The following is a 19,250-nucleotide window of genomic DNA, read 5'->3' on the forward strand; positions in this document are numbered from 1 at the left end:
GCTGGCTGTATTTATTTTCATTTGCCTTTGCACTTGCTGTTAAATATCTCGGCCGGCCGGAAACGGTGCCAGGCTACCGGTTTAAACGCTCAGTTGTAAAAGTACAACAGGAGGGAGAGAATTCCTGATAGACCAGACATGGATTACTGCAGTCGAAGCCACAGGCATAAATGCTGCACGACGTTTCACAGGGATAGGATGTTAAACTAGATATTTACATTTTAAGAAAAAAATATGAGGAGCGAAATCAGGAGAAAGGAGCACTCCTTTCATGATACTAGACTGCTATAGGGTTAGAAATTAAGGGGGGGACCAGAGGACCACCGGAAAATCATTATTAAAATGGAAAAACTGCCTATGGAATTATAAATGTTGGGGCAGAAATTAGTTTCTATTTTTTTAATCATTAAAAATCACTGGTACTATCCAGAATGTGAGAATTTGTGCTAATAAAGTGATTATATTGAAATATTTGACAAATAATTGATATAATAGCTTATGGATGAATAAATAAATACCCCTTAAATTTCAAATGTACAAAATGTACAAAAAAAAAATCTGAAGTATTTGACATAAAAAGATGTTAATGTATATTTTTTATATGGTTAGAAAATAAATAAATAAATACCCCTTAAATTATAAATGTTGCAAAAAATAAAAAAAATACCTCTTTAATTACAAATTAAAAAAAAATTAATTAAAATTAGAAAAAAATTATTAGTATTTTACATAAAAAGAGATGTTATCGTGTATTTTTTATATGGTAAAGAAATAAATAAATAATTGAAGGGGTATTTATTTTATTTATTTATTTTTAATGCTTAAATTCTTACTGGTAAATCATTCAAATAATAAAACAAATGTTTAATTAAAATGAGAAATTTATGGTTAGGAAATAAATAAATAAATACCCCTTAAAATATATATTTTTACATTATTAAATGTTACTAGTAAATCGTAAAAAAAAAAAAATAATACAATTAAAATTAGAAAATTAATTACCTTGCATAAATCTGATGTATTTGACATAAAAAAGATATTACGGAATGTATTTTATATGATACCTTTTAAATCAGAAATATAAAATGAAATTAGAAAATAAATTAGAAATAAATTAGAAAAAAAAAATTTACCCAGCATAAATCTGAAGTATTTGTACTGTATATTGTTCATATACTGTATATGATAAAAAAAAAAATATATATATATATATATATATATATATATATATTATATATATATATATAAATTCCCTTTAAAATTAGAAATGTAAAAATTAAGAAAAAAAAACTAACTCTGCATAATGTTACCGTGTATATTTTATATGGTTAGAAAATACATTAGTAAATAAATACCTCTTAAATTATAAATGTTGCAAAGAAAAAAAGAAACAAAGAAATAAATGCCACTGAAAATCATTTTCTAAGGGTAAATATTGCTTTTTTTTGGAAATGTTGCTAGCCATTGGTAAGGTGCTCTGAAAAGTAAAGTAAAGATAAGTAAAGTTTATTTACTGGCCAATGGATCAAAAGATAAAAAGTATCACAAGTCTCTATGATTCCGTCAGTTTAATTAATTTCCATCAGGTGAAAACCATAAGTTTAAATGTTTACACAGAATGAACATAACTCTCCTTAAGATACACAATTTGAGGTATCAATTATGTCTATATCACAGAGTGGGGCCCTTTAAGAGAAAGTTTAGCATTACTAAGAATAAGCAAAAGTAACAGCCAATTAAACCCAAGCTAAAAAGGGTCTTCTTTTACAAGCAGGACAATTCAGAGAAACTATGTAACAAAACTCTCCAGTATTTTGACTTCAGGAGTCAAAACGACATCTCGACTGACTCCGACTTGCAGCCAACTAGGGACAGGAAGCACTAAAGACTCATGGGTGATTTCCGTACAGCTTGAGAAAAGCGGCTTGCTGTCTCTTTTCTCCTGCCAAAACAAACAAGCCATTGCGAGGAGAGATATGGAGCAATTACCCAGCCTCCTCCTGTATTCTCTACACCACATTATAGCAGGTAGACCAACACTCTGAAAACCACTGTACACAATCACCACAACGGGCCTTTCGGAGAGCGTTTACAGAGAGATAAATGATGCTTTTTTGTGGCTAAATGAGTTATATGTAATCATCTATTCATATGCCAATGAAAGACTAGAAACGTCAGGAAAAAAAACACTTTTCTTTGTTGTGGCCAGCTACCATGTTCAAACACAAAGCTGTTTTGGTAACTAGTATGTTTACAAGAAGTGAATAAGCAAAAATGTATTGAAATACAAAAAAATATTTGTACATAATTTAGCTCACACACACACACAAAAAATGTTGAAATATACACACGTCCTTACAAATTTCTTCAATGATTGCGAAAACTAACCAGTACGTAAAAGTTATTTGCTTGTGAATCTAAACAGAGACTAAACAGAGCATGGGGGAAAACTAGAACTAGAAAAATGTGTTTAGTAAAGACATCTGTGATGTTACAATATTTCTATTTCAAATGCTGTCAAAAAATACTGAAACAAATGTATCAAGGTTTCCTCATAAATTGATAAATAAAATATAAAAATAAACACTCGTTTAACACTGATAATAATAAGAAAATTAATATTTAATAACAAAAAGATTTATCATTTGAGCAGCAAATCAGCATATTTGAATGATTTTTGACGGATCATGTGACACTCAAGACTGGAGTTAAGACGCTGAAAATTCAGCTTTGCGTCACAGAAATAAATTACATTTTAAAATGTATTACAATAGAAAAAAAGTTGTTTTAAATTACAATAATATTTCATAATATTACTGTGAAAATGAAGCCTTGGTGAGTAAAAGAGAGTTATGAAATCTTAAAAAAAATAATCACATGAACCACAAACTTTGGAATGGCAGTGCACTAGCTAATAGTTTTAATAAAATAAAATTAACATATTTGAGTGGAATAAATCACAGGAATAAATTACATTTTAAAATGTATTACAATAGAAAAAAAAAGTTGTTTTAAAATTACAATCATATTTCAAAATATTACTGTGAAAATTTTGCCTTGATGAGAATAAGAGAGTTATAAAATCTTAAAATAAATCACATGAACCACAAACTTTGGAATGGCAGCGCACTAGCTAATAGATAAAATAAAATAAAATCATATTTGAGTGGAATAAATCACAGGAATAAATTACATTTTAAAATGCATTACAATAGAAAAAAAAGTTGTTGTAAATTACAATAATATTTTAAAATAGTACTGTGAAATTACTGTGAAAACTTGGCCTTGATGACCATAAGAGAGTTATTAAATCTTATCTTACCAACCCCAAACTTTTGAATGCACTAGCTAATAGTATTAATAAAAATAATAATAATAATAAAAACAGAATTTACTACTCTAAAATCCAAAAAATATATATATATATATATTTTAAAAGTACATTTTAATACAAGATCTTGTTTTGATGCCAGTTTTAGCTAATATATCAAGTTTTTGCTTCACACTTCAACCCTTTTTGGTCAGGGTTAAACATTTAACTGGTTGAGCAGTACATTGTAAAAAACTGACACTTTTAGATCCTTATATGAATTCTCTTTGTTTGCTTGCTTCATCAAAAAACACATAGAAGTAAAGCAAACTGTAACCTAGCCACATCTTAAGCTTCCAGATACGTTTGGTTGTCTAACCCTGTTGAGGAAATTTCAGCTTTCCCTGGAACATGAGCAAAAGCCATCCACACTTCCTCCACATCTCCTGTTTATGCAAGAACAAACAGTACATATATAAAATCATAACTACCAGCCTCTAAGCGAGCCTCTGCCTAACACCGACCAGATTCGTACACAAACCATTTATCATTTCATCCTGACAGAATGTTTGCGAGAAAATACAAACATTACGATTTCCCCCACATCTCTGTTTATTGTGATTTGCGGTCAATATGAAGGCCATATGGGTGAGGGAGCATTTCTGCAACATCATATAATCTGAATCAACAAACAGAGCTGCTTATTATCAGCACGACCACAAGCGGCGTATTCTGTTTATTAACGATGGACAATCGCACGACCGCCAGCCAAGAACCCGAATTCAATCTCCGGATGTATCCCTGTTTCCAAACAGTCTGATCTGCGGCGATCGCACCGGGCCTCCGAGAGAGGTATATCAGGACATGTTTAGACACGAACGCCCGTAAATAATCCCAAACAGGACGGCTCCCACAGGACTGACCCCTGCTCGTTCATTCCGATCGCAGAATGGATGTGATCGCATTTATATTCTCCAGCTGGGCGCTGGGTGCTGGCCGCTGGAGTGGCGGACGCTCACAAAACTGTAGCATATTTTCCTCACCATCTACCTCATTTTAATTATGATGTCTGCCGAGAAAGAGCCAAGTCAGCTTCTCATCGGCCTCCCATCTAATCTAATTCCTTTAATTCTCTCAATGAGCTGTAACTTAAAGCCGTCGTGAATAAAAGTTCTTCACGATGACCTAATATAGGGCACGTATCAGGCCGGGCGGCTGCTGAGTAATGTTAAACTTTAATGCCGACTGGGTTTTGCTCTCTCTCTCTTTTCATACACAGCTTGAACTATTTACGACCGGCCGAAAAAACGACTCCACCCTTACGCTTTGGCTCCCTCGAGATGCACTGTGCATATATGGGCCGAAATGCTAGCTATGAACGAGTCAAGCTGTTGTTTGAGGGGGAAAAAAAAAAAAAGTAGTAACTTCTGTGGAGAACCATCATAAACTCACCAGTGGGCATATTATTCTTTAAACATCCCCAGCTGTTGCCTGCTCCGGTCTGGATGACTGAGTCACAAGGTGGTGTTTTTATTATGGCTTTGTTGGTGGTTTGTATACATCTTGGAATGAAGCCGAACATTCCTTTCTTTAGGTTGCAGTTGCGATTCAGTTCAACGGCTAATTGGTTCAGTCAAGATTACAGTAGCATGCAAAAGTTTAGGAACCCATTGCAGAATCTGTGAAAATGTGAATAGTTTAAACAAAATGAGAGAGATTATAAAAAATGCATATTATTTTTTATTTACCACTGTCCTGAGTAAGATATTCTACATAAAAGACGTTTACATATAGTCCATAAAAAAAAATAGCTGAAATTATTTAAATAACCCTCTTTAAAAGTTTGGGATCTCTTGGTTACCTGAATGATTCTGAACAGTTCAATTTAGGGGTGCTCCGTTCAGGATTTTTCAGGCCGATTGCCAATCACAGGAAGCAGTATCTGCCGAACCGATCACCAATACTGATCTTTTTAAAGCCTTCTTTTTATCATGTAGAATTTATAGTGAAACTCCAATCAGGAATTTTAGCCATTTAATCAGTTTTTTAATTTGAGGGGTGGAGCAGAGCATTTTTTTTTTTGACATTTTTCATGAATATATCCTTCTCTTTCTGTCGTTCACTTCGACGTTGTGTCGAATGTACAACACTAGGGCTCCCAAGAGCAACCCGTCTCCGTTCCCACCATCAGGGAACAAGGGTTACCATGCGTAACCGAGACGTTCCCTTTCTGTCGTTCACTTCGACACTGTGTTGAATGTACGACACTAGGGGTCGCTCTTGGGAGCCCTAGTGTCATACATTCGACACAACGTCGAAGTGAACGACAGAAAGGGAACGAGGGTTACCATACGTAACCGAGACGTTATCTCACCTAAATATTTGATCATGCAGTGCATTTTTTTTTTAAGAATTGCGCAATTATTGCACAATAGCCTACACATAGCACAAGTCTGATTTCCACATTTTGATTTCAAATCCAAACATTGTTATTGAAAATGCTTTTTCAGCATTGTGATTTGTTTTTTTTTACACAGTACAGTAATACATAACAGTAATCTTTCATAGACGAGTGTAAACAATACATTGAAGCAACACATTATTCAATGCTTTTAACTTTTGCAATTACTTGTTTTTATATTTTTATATTAAGTTGCTGAAGCCACTGGCAAAACATTTAAACTGCTTATGGTATCACAAACATTCTAAAATAAAAATTACTATTGACAGAAACTGACAGTTCTACTGCCTTTTCTTTTGCATTTAAATCTTTATTACAAGCAATCCTGCTGTTAATAAAAGAACTTTGTTTTCCTACCTCCACGAGTTCCACATATTATTGCCTTATCTAAAAATGCTTTTTCTTTAAACTTAGCCAAAAACCCATATGCGTTGACTGTGAAACACAGTAGACTTTAATTATATGCATTTATTATGTAATTATGACATTTTTGTTTCAATCATTGTTCATCCTTACTGCAAACAATGCGCTGTCACTTTAATTCTACGTGTGCAGCACAGACTGATCAGAAATGATCTCTGCACTGCTGCAGATGCACCGCTCCTGGAACACACTGCCAGACCGCAACCGTGCGCATTTTGAACGCTTTAGTCCCTTATAATCAGACGTGATGTGCTTATTAGAAGTCAGCTAATACAACTATTAAAAAAGGGTTCAAATGTTTACTGATACTCCAGAAGGAAACACAATGCATTAAGAGCTGGGGGGTGAAAATTTTGAACAGGATGAAGTCCAAATTATTCTTATTTTGTTGAAATCTTTTTTTATTCATTTATTTTTTTTACATTTAGCACTGACCTTTGGAAGCAACAGAAGATACTTGCATGTTTCCTGGAAGACAAATTAAGTACAATTTACCTTGATCTTCAAATTCAAAAAGTTTTAACCCCCCGGCTCTTTGCATTTGTTTCCTTCTGAAGCATCAGTGAGCGTTTAAACCTTCTGTAATAGCTGCATACGAGTCCCTCAGTTGTCCTCAGTGTGAAAAGATGGATCTCAAAATCATACAGTCACTGCTGGAAAGGGTTCAAATATGCAAAAGAAACTGACGAATCTGAAACAAACAAGGAACTCATCAAGAACCAACACAAAGCAAAAAAAAAACAGTAGTAGATCATCCAGGTAACCACACCAAGGGTTCCCAAACCGCTCCAAACCAGCTATTTTTTTGTCTTGTGGGCTATATTTAAACATCTTTTATGTAAAATATCTTACCCATTACAGTACTAAAAAAAAAACAAAACAAAAAAACATGCATTTTGAACAATCTCTCTTATATTGTCAAAATTCACATTTTTACAGATTCTGCAAAGGGGTTCCCAAACTTTTGCATTCCACTGTATATATATTTGTAGGCTTACTTCAGGTTCATCTGACCCCAAAGGGACTTGTACTGGGTTAAAAAACAGCCAGGAGGAGCGCAACAGACTGTAACAAAACGCAGGGGTCTTGAGATGAGTGTTAAAAATTTATTTTTAACTTAACACACTGGCTAAAAAACATAACGCGCATGGCGGGATGCTCAAAAAAAAAACTGTGAGACAACACAGGAGTCAAAGATGGCAGTCTGAAAGTGTAGGGCTGTAAAAACTCACTCTCAGCATGTTATTTAGAGCTAAACTGTAAATCAAAATACCAAATCTATTTATTAAACCCATTTTATATATTTTGTGTGCACTAGTGTGTTAAATGTTTCTTGAGCAGCAAAGACTAGAGTAAGGATGCTGAAAATTTTGCTTTGCATCACAGGAATACATTATATTTTAAAATATATTCAAATAAAAAAAAAGAGTTATTATATATAGTGTGATAATATTTCACAATATTACTGTTCTTACTGTATTTTGAATCAAATAAATGCAGCCTTGGTGAGCATAAGAGACGTTAAATAAAAAAAAATAAAAAAAAATCTAACGACTCCAAACTTTTGAACAGCAGTGTACACATAAAACATAAGCATAAAACCCAAAGTATTCTACCTTTCTAATTCAAGTCAAAACATGTAAAAACTAGGGATTTGTTACATCAACATGAAGTCAAAATGGCCTCCATTTAGCTTCTTAAAGCAGATTATTAACCAAAAAAAAAAAACATGAACAAACATGTAAAAAAAAATCTTTGCAATCATTAAAATGGAAAAAACATGCTCGGCTTTTGCCAAAAATAAAACTAAAATCCTTCTCAGCTGACTTCACCAGCCCCTTATACTAGTTCAAGTCCAACCATCGATCATAGAAAAATCAATTAATTCCCTATGGATGAAAGCAAGTCTCAAGTTCTACATGTCCTTTTTCACTGTGAAATAAGTCACACTACAGAAGTAACACTGGTTGCACACACTGTTGACTTTGACCTGATGTAGTACAGCATCACTAACAGATTGGAAGAATTTAGTAACGGATTAGCCAGTCAACGCACTTCAAATAAAACCAAACTCACTTGTCCACCTCTTCACCATATCACTATGACATTCCTATCAGCCAACACCAAGGAAAAACCAAAAGCCCAGGCGTGACAATATCTCTGTAACAGTCAGCGTTGTAAGACACAGACTGTTTTGTTCTTACCTTCTTGAGGTGGCCGCTGCGAGTCCCCACGAACACCACTGAATGACCTCCGTAGGTGTACGCGGCCACGGACGCCATACCGTCAGTGCGGTCATCAAAGAGAGGAGTGCCCTCAATGACCCTCAGTCCTCCGAGAGGCTGGTTCAAAACCAGGCCACAGAAATCGTCGCCGATCTGCTTGGGCTATGGGATGAAACGGGAAACAATGAAGAGTACTTAGATAATGTTCATAAGATTGTTTTTTGTTCACGTTTTAGCAGTGAAAGTCATGTGTAAAAATTTACATTTTATTTATTTAGAATTAAAATTAACTAAATAAATAAATATTTAAAAATAAATACATTTTTACAAAAAAAAAATAATAATAATAAATGTAAAACAAATACAATATATTTCAGAATAAGCAATAAACAAACATAAATTGACATGGTTAGCATATCTATTACAGTGATTTAAAACAAACAAACAAAAAAAAATTAATAAAATAAGTACAGATTTCTTACAAAAAACACAAAACAAAGCAACAAACAAATATTACTTAATTTATAACATATTATATGAAAATAACTACACAATAGGGTTAACAGTTCTGTTACAGTGATTTAAAAAAATAAAAATAAAATAAAAAGTGTCGCTTTCTCACAAAAACCACAAATAAAGAAATATATAAATAGCATAAAATTAATAAAACAAATAAAAAACAGATGACAGGGTAAGCTTGATAGATGATATGTTGTAATTTTGTTCAAATTAAAAAAATAAATAAAATGTATAAAATAAAAAGTCTTTATCACAAAAACCACAAAATTATGCAACAAATAAATATTACCAAAAAATAAATAAATGGTATAAAATTAATAAAATATTAAATAAAAAAACTACACAACAGGGTTCGCAATTCGGTTAGTGACTTTTTTTTTATAAAATTTAATTTAAATTAATTTAATTTAAAAAATCATTAAAATATCAAATAAAAAGCTTTATCACAAAAACCACAAAACAATGCAACAAATAAATATTACCAAAAAATAAATAACTACACTCTAGGGTCAGGAATTTTGTTACAGTGATTTTTTTTTTAAATAAAATAAAATTTAAATTGAGATTTAAACATAATCTGAAAGCTGAATAAATAAGCTTTTCATTGATGTATGGTTTGTTAGGATAGGACAATATTTGAAAAATCTGAGGGTGCAAAAAAAAAAAAAAAAAAAACACCTTCAGTTGTCCAAATGAAGTTCCTATGAATGCATATAACTAACCAAAAATTAAGTTTTAGTATTTACAGTAAAATTTTTTTTACAAAATATCTTCATGGAACATCATTTTTACTTAATATACAAATGATTTTCGACATAAAGAAAATAAATAAATAAATAAATTTGACCTATACAATGTATTGTTGGCAATGCTACAAATATACCCGTGAATGGTTTTGTGGTCCAGGATAACAAATAAATAATTGTAAAATAATATAAAAATAAAATAATTACTTGTTGGTGCTTTGACGAGCCTTAACAACCAATATTAAGTAGCCAGAACTATGCCATTGTTTAATAACATTTAGGAAATCTTTGGGACATTAAAGTTCAATCAAAATACATAAATTAAAAACTAATTTGTGAGCCAGATTTTAGGTTAAACATTAGAATGCATTTACATAAATCACAAAACACATCCACACAAGCAAACAAATACCCTGAAGACGCAACAACAGCTTTCTCCAGCTGTCGTCAAATCACAGCATCTCAGACAGGAAGTGCCAGCTAATAGATCAGACAGAGAAGAGCCACCCAAACAGAGACTGCGAAAGTGAGCCCATGGGGATCAGACCGGGGGGCCGGCGCGCTCCGACCGGTGAGACATGACATCATCCTGCAATCTACCTCACTGTCAGTGCTTTATCACTTTAGATGTGCTCTCTCCCCCGAAAGAGGCACCATTTACCCTCGGTGCGTCTCTGAAAAGCACTATTTCAGCCGATTTTAATGGCTGTCCACTGACACAATGGAGGAAAAAAACACGAAAATCGCTGTATGTCATCCCTCCTCAAGAAAACGTCAGAAGAGTTATTCAAAAATCAATTGCGTTAACTAACATCTGGCCGACTAATGATGTCATCTAGCACCAAACCAAGTCCCCCGGTTCAACCCGGAGGTGAACCATTGACTCATTACCAGGTTTCTCAGAGCTCGACGAAAAACAAAAAGCCGTTTAATCTCGCTTCCTCCAGACCTCGGCATCCAACGGATCATAAAAACCCCAGTAAAGTGCAAGGAGAGGTCAGCTTAGCCTGCGGATGAATGACATCAGCTCCAACAGCAAGACGTTTCACGCCGGTAATGACAAACATGAAGGTGCAACAGCAACAGCTGAATTGTTTGGCACCTTCTGCCCAAATTCTTCGAGGCGATGGGCGTCTCGAGAGCGTGCCGTTGAATGATGATTGAGAGGGTGATGCTGGCCGGTGGAACGGCTTGTTTTTGCGCATGCATATGAAGGGTAAATGTATTAAACGAAGCATGAGCTCGCGGCAGACACGCACGCTCTCATTATAAGGCGGAGGGCCGTTGCTGTGCATGAGAAAGAGCTAATAATACCCCGGCAGCCGCGGCGCTGGAATCAGGAGCAGATTTGCATCAGTCATGGGGAACCCTGTTGTTGCTCATAAAAACAACCACGGCCACTCCCCCCAAAGGAACGAGGTCATCGGCACTCGCCATCTTCGCCCCATCTGCTCTGACTGGGCCGCGAGGTGTTGTGCTATTGTTCCCGGCGCAATTACAGCCGCGGTCGCAAATTGCCCTCTCGTCTGGTTGTCCTCCAGGCAAGCAAAAAGGAAAAACAAACTCACCCGGTTTGCTAATGCTTTCTGTTATTTTTCTGAGGGGGAAAACATTGCTACTGTAGCGCGACGAGAGCTTAAGTTTACAAGCGCAGAGTCACTAAATAACTACCAGACAACTAACATATCAAACGACATGCTGCAAAATGATTCAATATGTATGCTAGGGTTGGTTCGAAACCAAAATGTTGGCTTCAGCACCTCAATACAAACTGTTGAGTATGCATGACAGAACTGCATGCATACGACAATTACTAAACTAATACATATTAAATCTGTCATGCTTATGCAGAAAACATTTAACTTTAAATAGAAACAAAACAAATACAGCTGCATGCATTAATTAAGAGGGCCAAGCACAACAGAGGCAAAATGAGGAGCTAACAGAGGCATGGAGCATAAGACCAACTGTAGCAATGAGCAATTAAAACCATTTTACGAAGATTTTAGTCAAAATGGCTGAAAAAATCATAAATATAACCAGTACTAATATGATTTATTGGCTTATCACTTTTGACCAATAGGTGGTGGTGTTACCAAACTGATGTGGCCTGGTCAGTGTGAGGTGTCAATAGTACCTACAAAGTTTGGTGTCAGCATGTCAAAGTTTTGCAACGCAGTTTGGCATTTTTCCAGCAAATTTGTTGCTGCATTAAACGATAACCGTTTTGTATATCGACAAAATCAATAACATTTTGCCAGCATGGTCTGAAGATGATAAGAGTCAAATTTGGCAAAAATCGGACCAACAGTCTAGGAGGAGTTCGAAAAAGTAGGTTTTCAATATAAATCAAAATGGTGGGCAAGAAGTTCAGCCATCTCAGCAAAATGGGTATCTATGTTCTCGACATGACCCAAGGAATATTTTGAGATTAAATTTGATTAAAATAGGCCAATGTAATGAAAAGTAATAAGCATTTCTGAAAATTTCATTAATAGTGGTTAATGAATAGTGGTTATCACTTTTGACCAATAGGTGGAGCTGTTACCAAACTGATGTGGCGTGGTCAGTGTGAGGTGACAATGGCACATTAAACGATAACCATTTCGTATATCGGCAAAATCCAAAACTTTTTGCCAGCATGGTCTGAAGATGATCTGAGTCAAATTTGATGAAAATCGGTCTAGGAGTAGTTCGTAAAAGTAGGTTTTCAACATAAATCAAAATGGCGGAGAGGAAGTTTGGTCAATTATAGCATAATTGGTATCAATGTTTTTGGCATGATTCAAGAAATCTACCAAGATCAATGCGCTCATAACATGTAGCATTTTACAACAAAATTCTAAATGGCCGACACCCAAAATGGCTGACATGGGAAAACTAGGTATGGTTCGACTCGGCATGCTCCAGAATTTATAAGCAAAAATAGCAATTTTTCATATCTCCTGACCACCAGGTGACGCTGAAACTGTGCAGGTAGCCTCAGGTCATGGTTGTTATAACACACTCCAAATGGTTTCTTTACGTCTAACAGTCGCAGAGAAAAAGCCTCACATCCATTTTTGCGTGCTCTTCATTGAATTCGTTTGAACGTTATTCAAGAACTGGTTGACTAATTAACTTGAAAATTTTGACAAGTGGTGGCGCTACAGAGTTTGAATTAGAGAGTCCAAACTTGCTATGGGTAATGTTGAGCGGTTCTATGGGCTGCCATAGACTTAATGGTGGAAGAAACAGAAGCAGCATAATGAGAATGCCAATGGATACAATAGGTGCTTGGCCCCTAATTAACAACTAGCTACTTGAATATTCCAGTGAATAAGCATTATACATTATAATTTAGCAAGAAAATATCAACAGTTAACTTGCTTTGCTCGAATAGGCACACATGAACATGAATAATGGCACAAAACCCCAAATTTGACAGCATAAACTTTCTTAAATGCACCCTTTTTATCTTGGTCATGCATGCTCAGCATTTGCTGTAAAAAGGTGCATGGAATCTGCGTTGACTTTTGAATATTGTGAATATTTATAGAAATAATAATAATCGTCTATTAAATTCCATAATCAATCAAAATTGCATTGACGCATTTACATCCCTAATTTTGCTTTCATCTACTGTACAATAATTAGCTACAAAATTACAGGATGCTTAACCCCAAAGACATTAATAACACCTAGCCTTTGAACAGAGTTGATATATAAGGGATTTGCAAGGCTATGTCTAGCTTTGAGGCAGATAAATAGCATCAAATCATAAGTGTGATTAGTCACTGCACACTGAAGTGCAGGAGACAAATATTAAAGATTCATAAATAAAGCATCAAGGGTTTCCAGAGGCAGACCGTGTGTGGTACACTTGACTGGTTTAAAATGTCAGAGGCGTATTGATTTTGATGTCTAGCCATCACCTTCTTCATCTCGCACATAATAAGCTATTGCTTCCCACCCTGTCTGGTTTGAATAGATTTTTCATCAAAGATACATTACATCAGATTAAGACGTGTAATCATGTTAGACAGTTTCCCCTACACAGGCATTCCTGAAAAGTCTGCAACACGTCACAATTAGGTCAATGGGAATCATGTATAGCATCCACAAATTAGTTTTCAGGAGCAACAATAGAAGAAAAAAAATGGAAAACATACAACGGACTGAAGGTCTATGATTATGTGAGCACAGGAACCCTCGGGTAGCTGCTGTGACTGGAATGCATGCAATCAATCAATAAGATACGGTAAGGGACTTTAAAAAAAAAAGATTGTTTACCTCTGATTTTAGGACGTTTATACATTTAAGCATATAGTAAGTGTGTAGAGATGCAGCAATTTTACAATTCTGGCAAAATCAATGTTTAATGTTATAGCTGATAAATGGCCACTATTATGAATCTATAGTATTGTGGTGTAGTATATGCATTACTCTATCACATGATAACTGTAGTAAATGCAAAATATTCCTGCTTAAAATATTTGCCTGCTTAATAAAACGTAAAAGATGTATCTTACTGAAATATAGTAGAAAACCCATGAATAACTTATATTGTTTAAAAAAAAACACATGATATTATACATATTTTGGACTATGGGGGGCACCATTATTTTGGATGATGTAAAAAGGTTGCACTCGGTGAGCTACTGGCGCTACCTGTTTCTATTTTTACCACAATTCAATAATACACAACTCAGAAAATAAAATAGTGATACAATGATCACATCTACTGAAAGAGCTAATAGGTGCCAATAGATATAAGGCTTAAACCAAATGCTGCACATATTTTTCCCCACAAGCAGTCTAAACGCCCTTGAATATCCAGTGAAATCAGCACTAAGAAAATTCTTCATTGGCTGTGGCATCATGACAAGCGTCAGCATGTTTACATCCTGCCCGGATGGCATCTAGCGTTTCTTGTCTCTGCCGTTTGTAAGCTCTTTCAGTAGCTGTGGTCTACTAAAAGCCTCAAAAGCATCAGGGCTAAAGTGGAGAGAACAAAGATGCGGGTCTTTAGGAAGTTTTATTCATCCACAGGCATCTTCCCATTCTTTTCTCCTCTTCTTATCACAAGGAAAGCAGTGAAGACTTACATTGCTTCTCTTGTTGCAGTTCGACTGAAATTTACAACCAAAAGCCGCACAATGTTTTTTTTTTTTTGAAACTTGTGCATTGAAACTTGTGTATAGTAACAGGTAGAGCCAGTAGCTCACCAAGTGCAACCATTTCACATCATCGAAATAATGGCGCCCCCCATAGTCCACAATATGTATAAAACGACATGGATTTGGTAAATAACGTAAACCTTTCATGGGTTTTCTACAACATATTTCAGTAAGAGACATCATGTATGTTATTTTAAGCCATACAAGTCTTAATACCCAGGGTTCCCTTTAAATTAGTGCTAGATGTCAGAAAGATTTTAAATGGGCTGAAACCATTAAATATGAAACATATGCTGATACAAATTAATTAAATATACAGTATATACAATATATATATTTATTGAGCGTTGGTGGTGCCAATGAATTGTGCACTGGAGCTCTGTCTGTGACTGTTTGGGAAAAAGTGTGAATATTTGCTAAAACAATGTTGATCCACGAAAACATCCTTTTCCAAATAGGTCCTATTTGTAGATAAACTTAATTTGTTGATGCTAAAACAACATTTCTGTCAAGCAAACATAGCCCTAATAAGTTGATAAGAATAAGAACATTGCTGTTGTTAATGCCAGCCCTAAGCGGAACCCTGAACCCACTCCTAAAATATGATCTGTAGATCACGGAAGGAACCCTGCTTGCCAAAATTGTCATCACAAATGTTTGAAATAAAACAAATTCAAAGACTCACCGTATTAATGCAAGGCAGTTCCTTGTTGAGCAACCACGGCAGAGACAGCTTTCCTTCCCCACGGTAACACGACTTGATCCTCTCACGCATGGCCAGGTTGATCTGGTGCAGCGTGAAGAGGCACAGCACTGTTTCTCTCGGTGGGTTAGCCCTGTTCTTCTGACCCTGTGAGAAGATCACAAACAGGACATCCTCGTCCTCAGAGAGGCCTAGAGCCTGGGCCAGAATCTTCCCAGGACGATGCTTGTAGGCGGCTTGGACAAGTCGGTATTCCACGCCATCCTTGGTGCACCCAAGTGGGAACTCGACGTAGGAGTAGAACTCTGTGTCGTTGGAGCACATGCGGACGATTTTCGAGGTGAAGAACTTCTCACCTGTCGCGTCCACCTGGGTGAGCTGGGTATCCAGTTGCAAAGTGAGAAAATAGATGTATGTGCGGCTGGAGAACCCATAAACGTAGTAGATGTCGAATGCAGGATATTGAGACAGGGTGTCTGAAGGGATCTTGATTTGAGAGGACACAAACTCATCCTGGTAAACCAAGCTGAACATTTCCATTTTCTCCTCATCGGCCACAAGTTTACGGCTGGATAGGGTTGGGAAATACTCGGATTTGCCATCGATGGCAGCGCCGATGAAGAGGCGGCTGTCACCTTTCTTTTTCTTCTTCAAGTCTCCGTCGTCATCGCCCACCACAACTCCAGCCATCCCATCTGGCTCTTTGGCTCCCGAGAGGTAGTGTTCCTTACGGTGATGTGGTTCACCAAGCTTGAAGAGATCTTCCAGCCGCAGGAACTGGCACACGCCCTGCCAGATGCTTCCACAAGCCACCAGACGGTTGCCAGCGTAATCAACCAGCAGCAATTTGTTGACGTTGTCTGTGGATTCCAGTTTCTGTGTGCACGGTCGTACGCTGGGGGGCGGGTAGCATTTGGCGTTGTCCTCCACGGGACCTGTCTGGTGCGAGCGCAGTTCGGTCAGATTGACGGAGAGCTTGTAGACTCGGTTTATTGCGCCGACGAACACCTCGCCGGTCTTGCGGTGCACCGTGAGGTGTGTGAGGCTTGTGTCTTTAACCCTGAAGCTCCCAGAGACTTCAGGGGGTTCAGTAGGAGTCATGGGAAACGCCATGATGGTCCCGGTCAAAACGGAGACGGAAAATACCAGCAGCCACAAGGACCTCATGATTCCAAACCTTCTAATGTGGAGGGGGAATGAGACGAAGCTCTTCCCTCAAGCGTATTCCAGGCTTTTTCTTCTTTTGCTGTCTCAGTGGTTCATGTCTACAATGAAGGAGAGAGAAATAAGTGAAAAAATTAGTTAGCTTGAAAATGGATTATGCAGGCAAAGCAATGCCTTATCTTTAAAAGTTTAATTGCATTATAGGGGTCACCATACTTTACGGTTTCATTTTTTCCCCTAAGGCAATACTTTCTGCACAGAAAAACAGTCATAATTTAGTTTTTTGACCCATTCTCTGACCCTTATAATCAAACAGCCCGTTTCTTGCCAGCTCGTATATACTACAGTATAGTTTGCACAGCCTCATCCTTCAAAAACAACCTTATTCTAAAGCTGCAATAATCAAGGAACTGTTGATCATGCAATGATGATCATGCATCTAGTAGCAATACTACTTGCTTGTAATGCTGAGATCCTTTGGAAAGATATGCAAAGTTTGGCAGATTTTTCCACATTTTACTGAGAATCCCTATACCTTGTCTGCCATAAAATGCATCCAACTTTCTCACCGTGAATTTCTGAACATCAAATCAGCATCGTTGGTGCATAAAAGTCAATAGCTAGGAGTTGCATATTTTTATCTGTCTTGTACACATGCACAAGAGGCGCCCTTACCAGAAATGAAGCTTTGAGTCCTAACACAATGAACTTTGACAATAACCGATTCTAAAACCCAACGATCAGAATTTCAGCACTTCTGCCTCAGACTCAATCCATCCCTGCCTGCTCTCCATTTGGAGGCATTAGTGACTCAGAGTGGACTGTGAGCCAGTGCGTGACAGCTGGGTGAGGGGATTTTGGGGGTATGTATTGATCGAGTGGCTTCTGTTGGTGCCAAGCCTTGTCACTCCCACTCCTTTCACTCAATGGATTGCTAATAAACCTTTATGGTCATTGCAAGCACTAATCCCAAGCGCATTTGTTAATTAGGAAGCAGCCCTTAACCTGACAGCAAGAACAGGGATGGGGAATCGTAAGGAATTTAACGATTCTGGGGCTGATTCAACTGATTCTGTTTTTTTTTTTTAATTCTTTGTGTTTCAGAGAAGAAAAGGATGGACAATAGAAGCTATACCACTGCCCTTAAAGGCCTGTTGTAAATTGATTATTTTACATTTCAAAACAGTAATGCTGGGCTCCCACAGTTTTTGACCAATGCATTTCAATCACCTTAACATGACCTTTCCAAATAATTGTGATTATGGAAAAAGAATATATGTGACCCTGGACCACAAAACCAGTCATAGGTAGTACGGGTATATTTGTAATACATTGTATAGGTCAAAATTATTGATTTTTCTTTCATCAGGATTATTAGGATATTAGGTGAAGATCATGTTCCATGAAGAGATAAAAATTTCCTACCGTATAAATAATTAAAACTTAAAAAAATAAATAATAATTTGATTAGTAATATGCATTGCTAAGAACTTCATTTGGACAATTTAAAGGCAATTTTCTCAATATTTGGATTTTAGAAACTATGACTTTTTCCATGACTTTTATTAATCTCCAGAAGTTTTCCAAGCCTGGAAAACAGAATTTAAATCTCCAGATATAACCAGGTTTTCCTGTGGAAAACTATGGAAACCTTGAATAATAACAAAGAAATAAATTGCATACAGTTAGTGAATAAATGCATATAAAGAAATGTTTTGTAAATACACAACATGAAATGGTGCACTAACACACTTGCACTTCAATCACCCTGTTTTTACGTGCGTTTTGAAGTGTCACATCCTAAATGAATGATGGACTAGCCAAATTGAGAAGAAAAAAAAAAAAAAAACTTAATTCACAAAATTTTGAAAAAACTTGTGTGAAAGAGGTTAATGCAAATAATGGGAGATGGAAATGCACTTGCCAAATAAATTCCTCCATTCTCATGTGACTTTGCGCTATGGGTCGGCATAACCCGACTAATCAATGGACCGATCTTGTTGCACAGCATCTGAAATTTTGTTACAGTCAGAAATTCCAGAGAAAAGTCTGTCACTAAAGTATTTCTGTATAATTGCCGCCAGGAACTGTCTTACACAACTGCCTTAACAAACAGCAGGCATTCACCTCCAAAAGCAATGACCACTTTTATTGTTTTGTCTGCTCGATCTAAGTCGCAAGTAATTTATTAAATATGAAAATGATTATATTCAGTGGCTTCTCCTACATTTCTTTGTGATATTTAGTGCTTGTTTATCAGAAAGAGACGATTTTGTTTTCTTTGACTCGTTGGATGGACACTGTGCTTATTCGCCACTGTTTAATGCAATAAGTTAAATTTGCAACTTTGGATGGAAACCCAGCTACAGACTGCAAGAAATTATGAATCACACACTCCTCCAGAGCTGTTAACCGATTGCCATGAAAATTCAATTCTTGTATTTAAAAAAATAAAAAAAAAAGAACTAGTTCTGAATAAGAACCTCTCTCAATTTTTAAACCTGAGCAGGATGCAAGATCACAGGGAGAACAGAAAGAAC

General features: G+C 36.2%; 1 protein-coding gene across 1 annotated transcript in view; it reads right to left on the bottom strand.

Moving 5' to 3' along the window:
* plxna3 (plexin A3) overlaps nucleotides 1-16,795 on the bottom strand; it is a 199,168-nt gene extending 182,373 nt beyond the window's left edge. The window contains exons 1-2 of the mRNA XM_073819872.1: nucleotides 15,529-16,795; nucleotides 8,399-8,581 (exon numbers count right to left, since the gene is read on the bottom strand). Of these exons, the coding sequence (XP_073675973.1) occupies nucleotides 8,399-8,581; nucleotides 15,529-16,713 (1,368 nt within the window). The 5' untranslated portion in view covers nucleotides 16,714-16,795. The remainder of the gene's footprint in view (nucleotides 1-8,398; nucleotides 8,582-15,528) is intronic.
* Nucleotides 16,796-19,250: the final 2,455 nt, after the last annotated feature.

Source organism: Garra rufa, chromosome 15 (genome assembly GCF_049309525.1).
Source record: "Garra rufa chromosome 15, GarRuf1.0, whole genome shotgun sequence".
Lineage (NCBI taxonomy): Eukaryota > Metazoa > Chordata > Actinopteri > Cypriniformes > Cyprinidae > Garra > Garra rufa.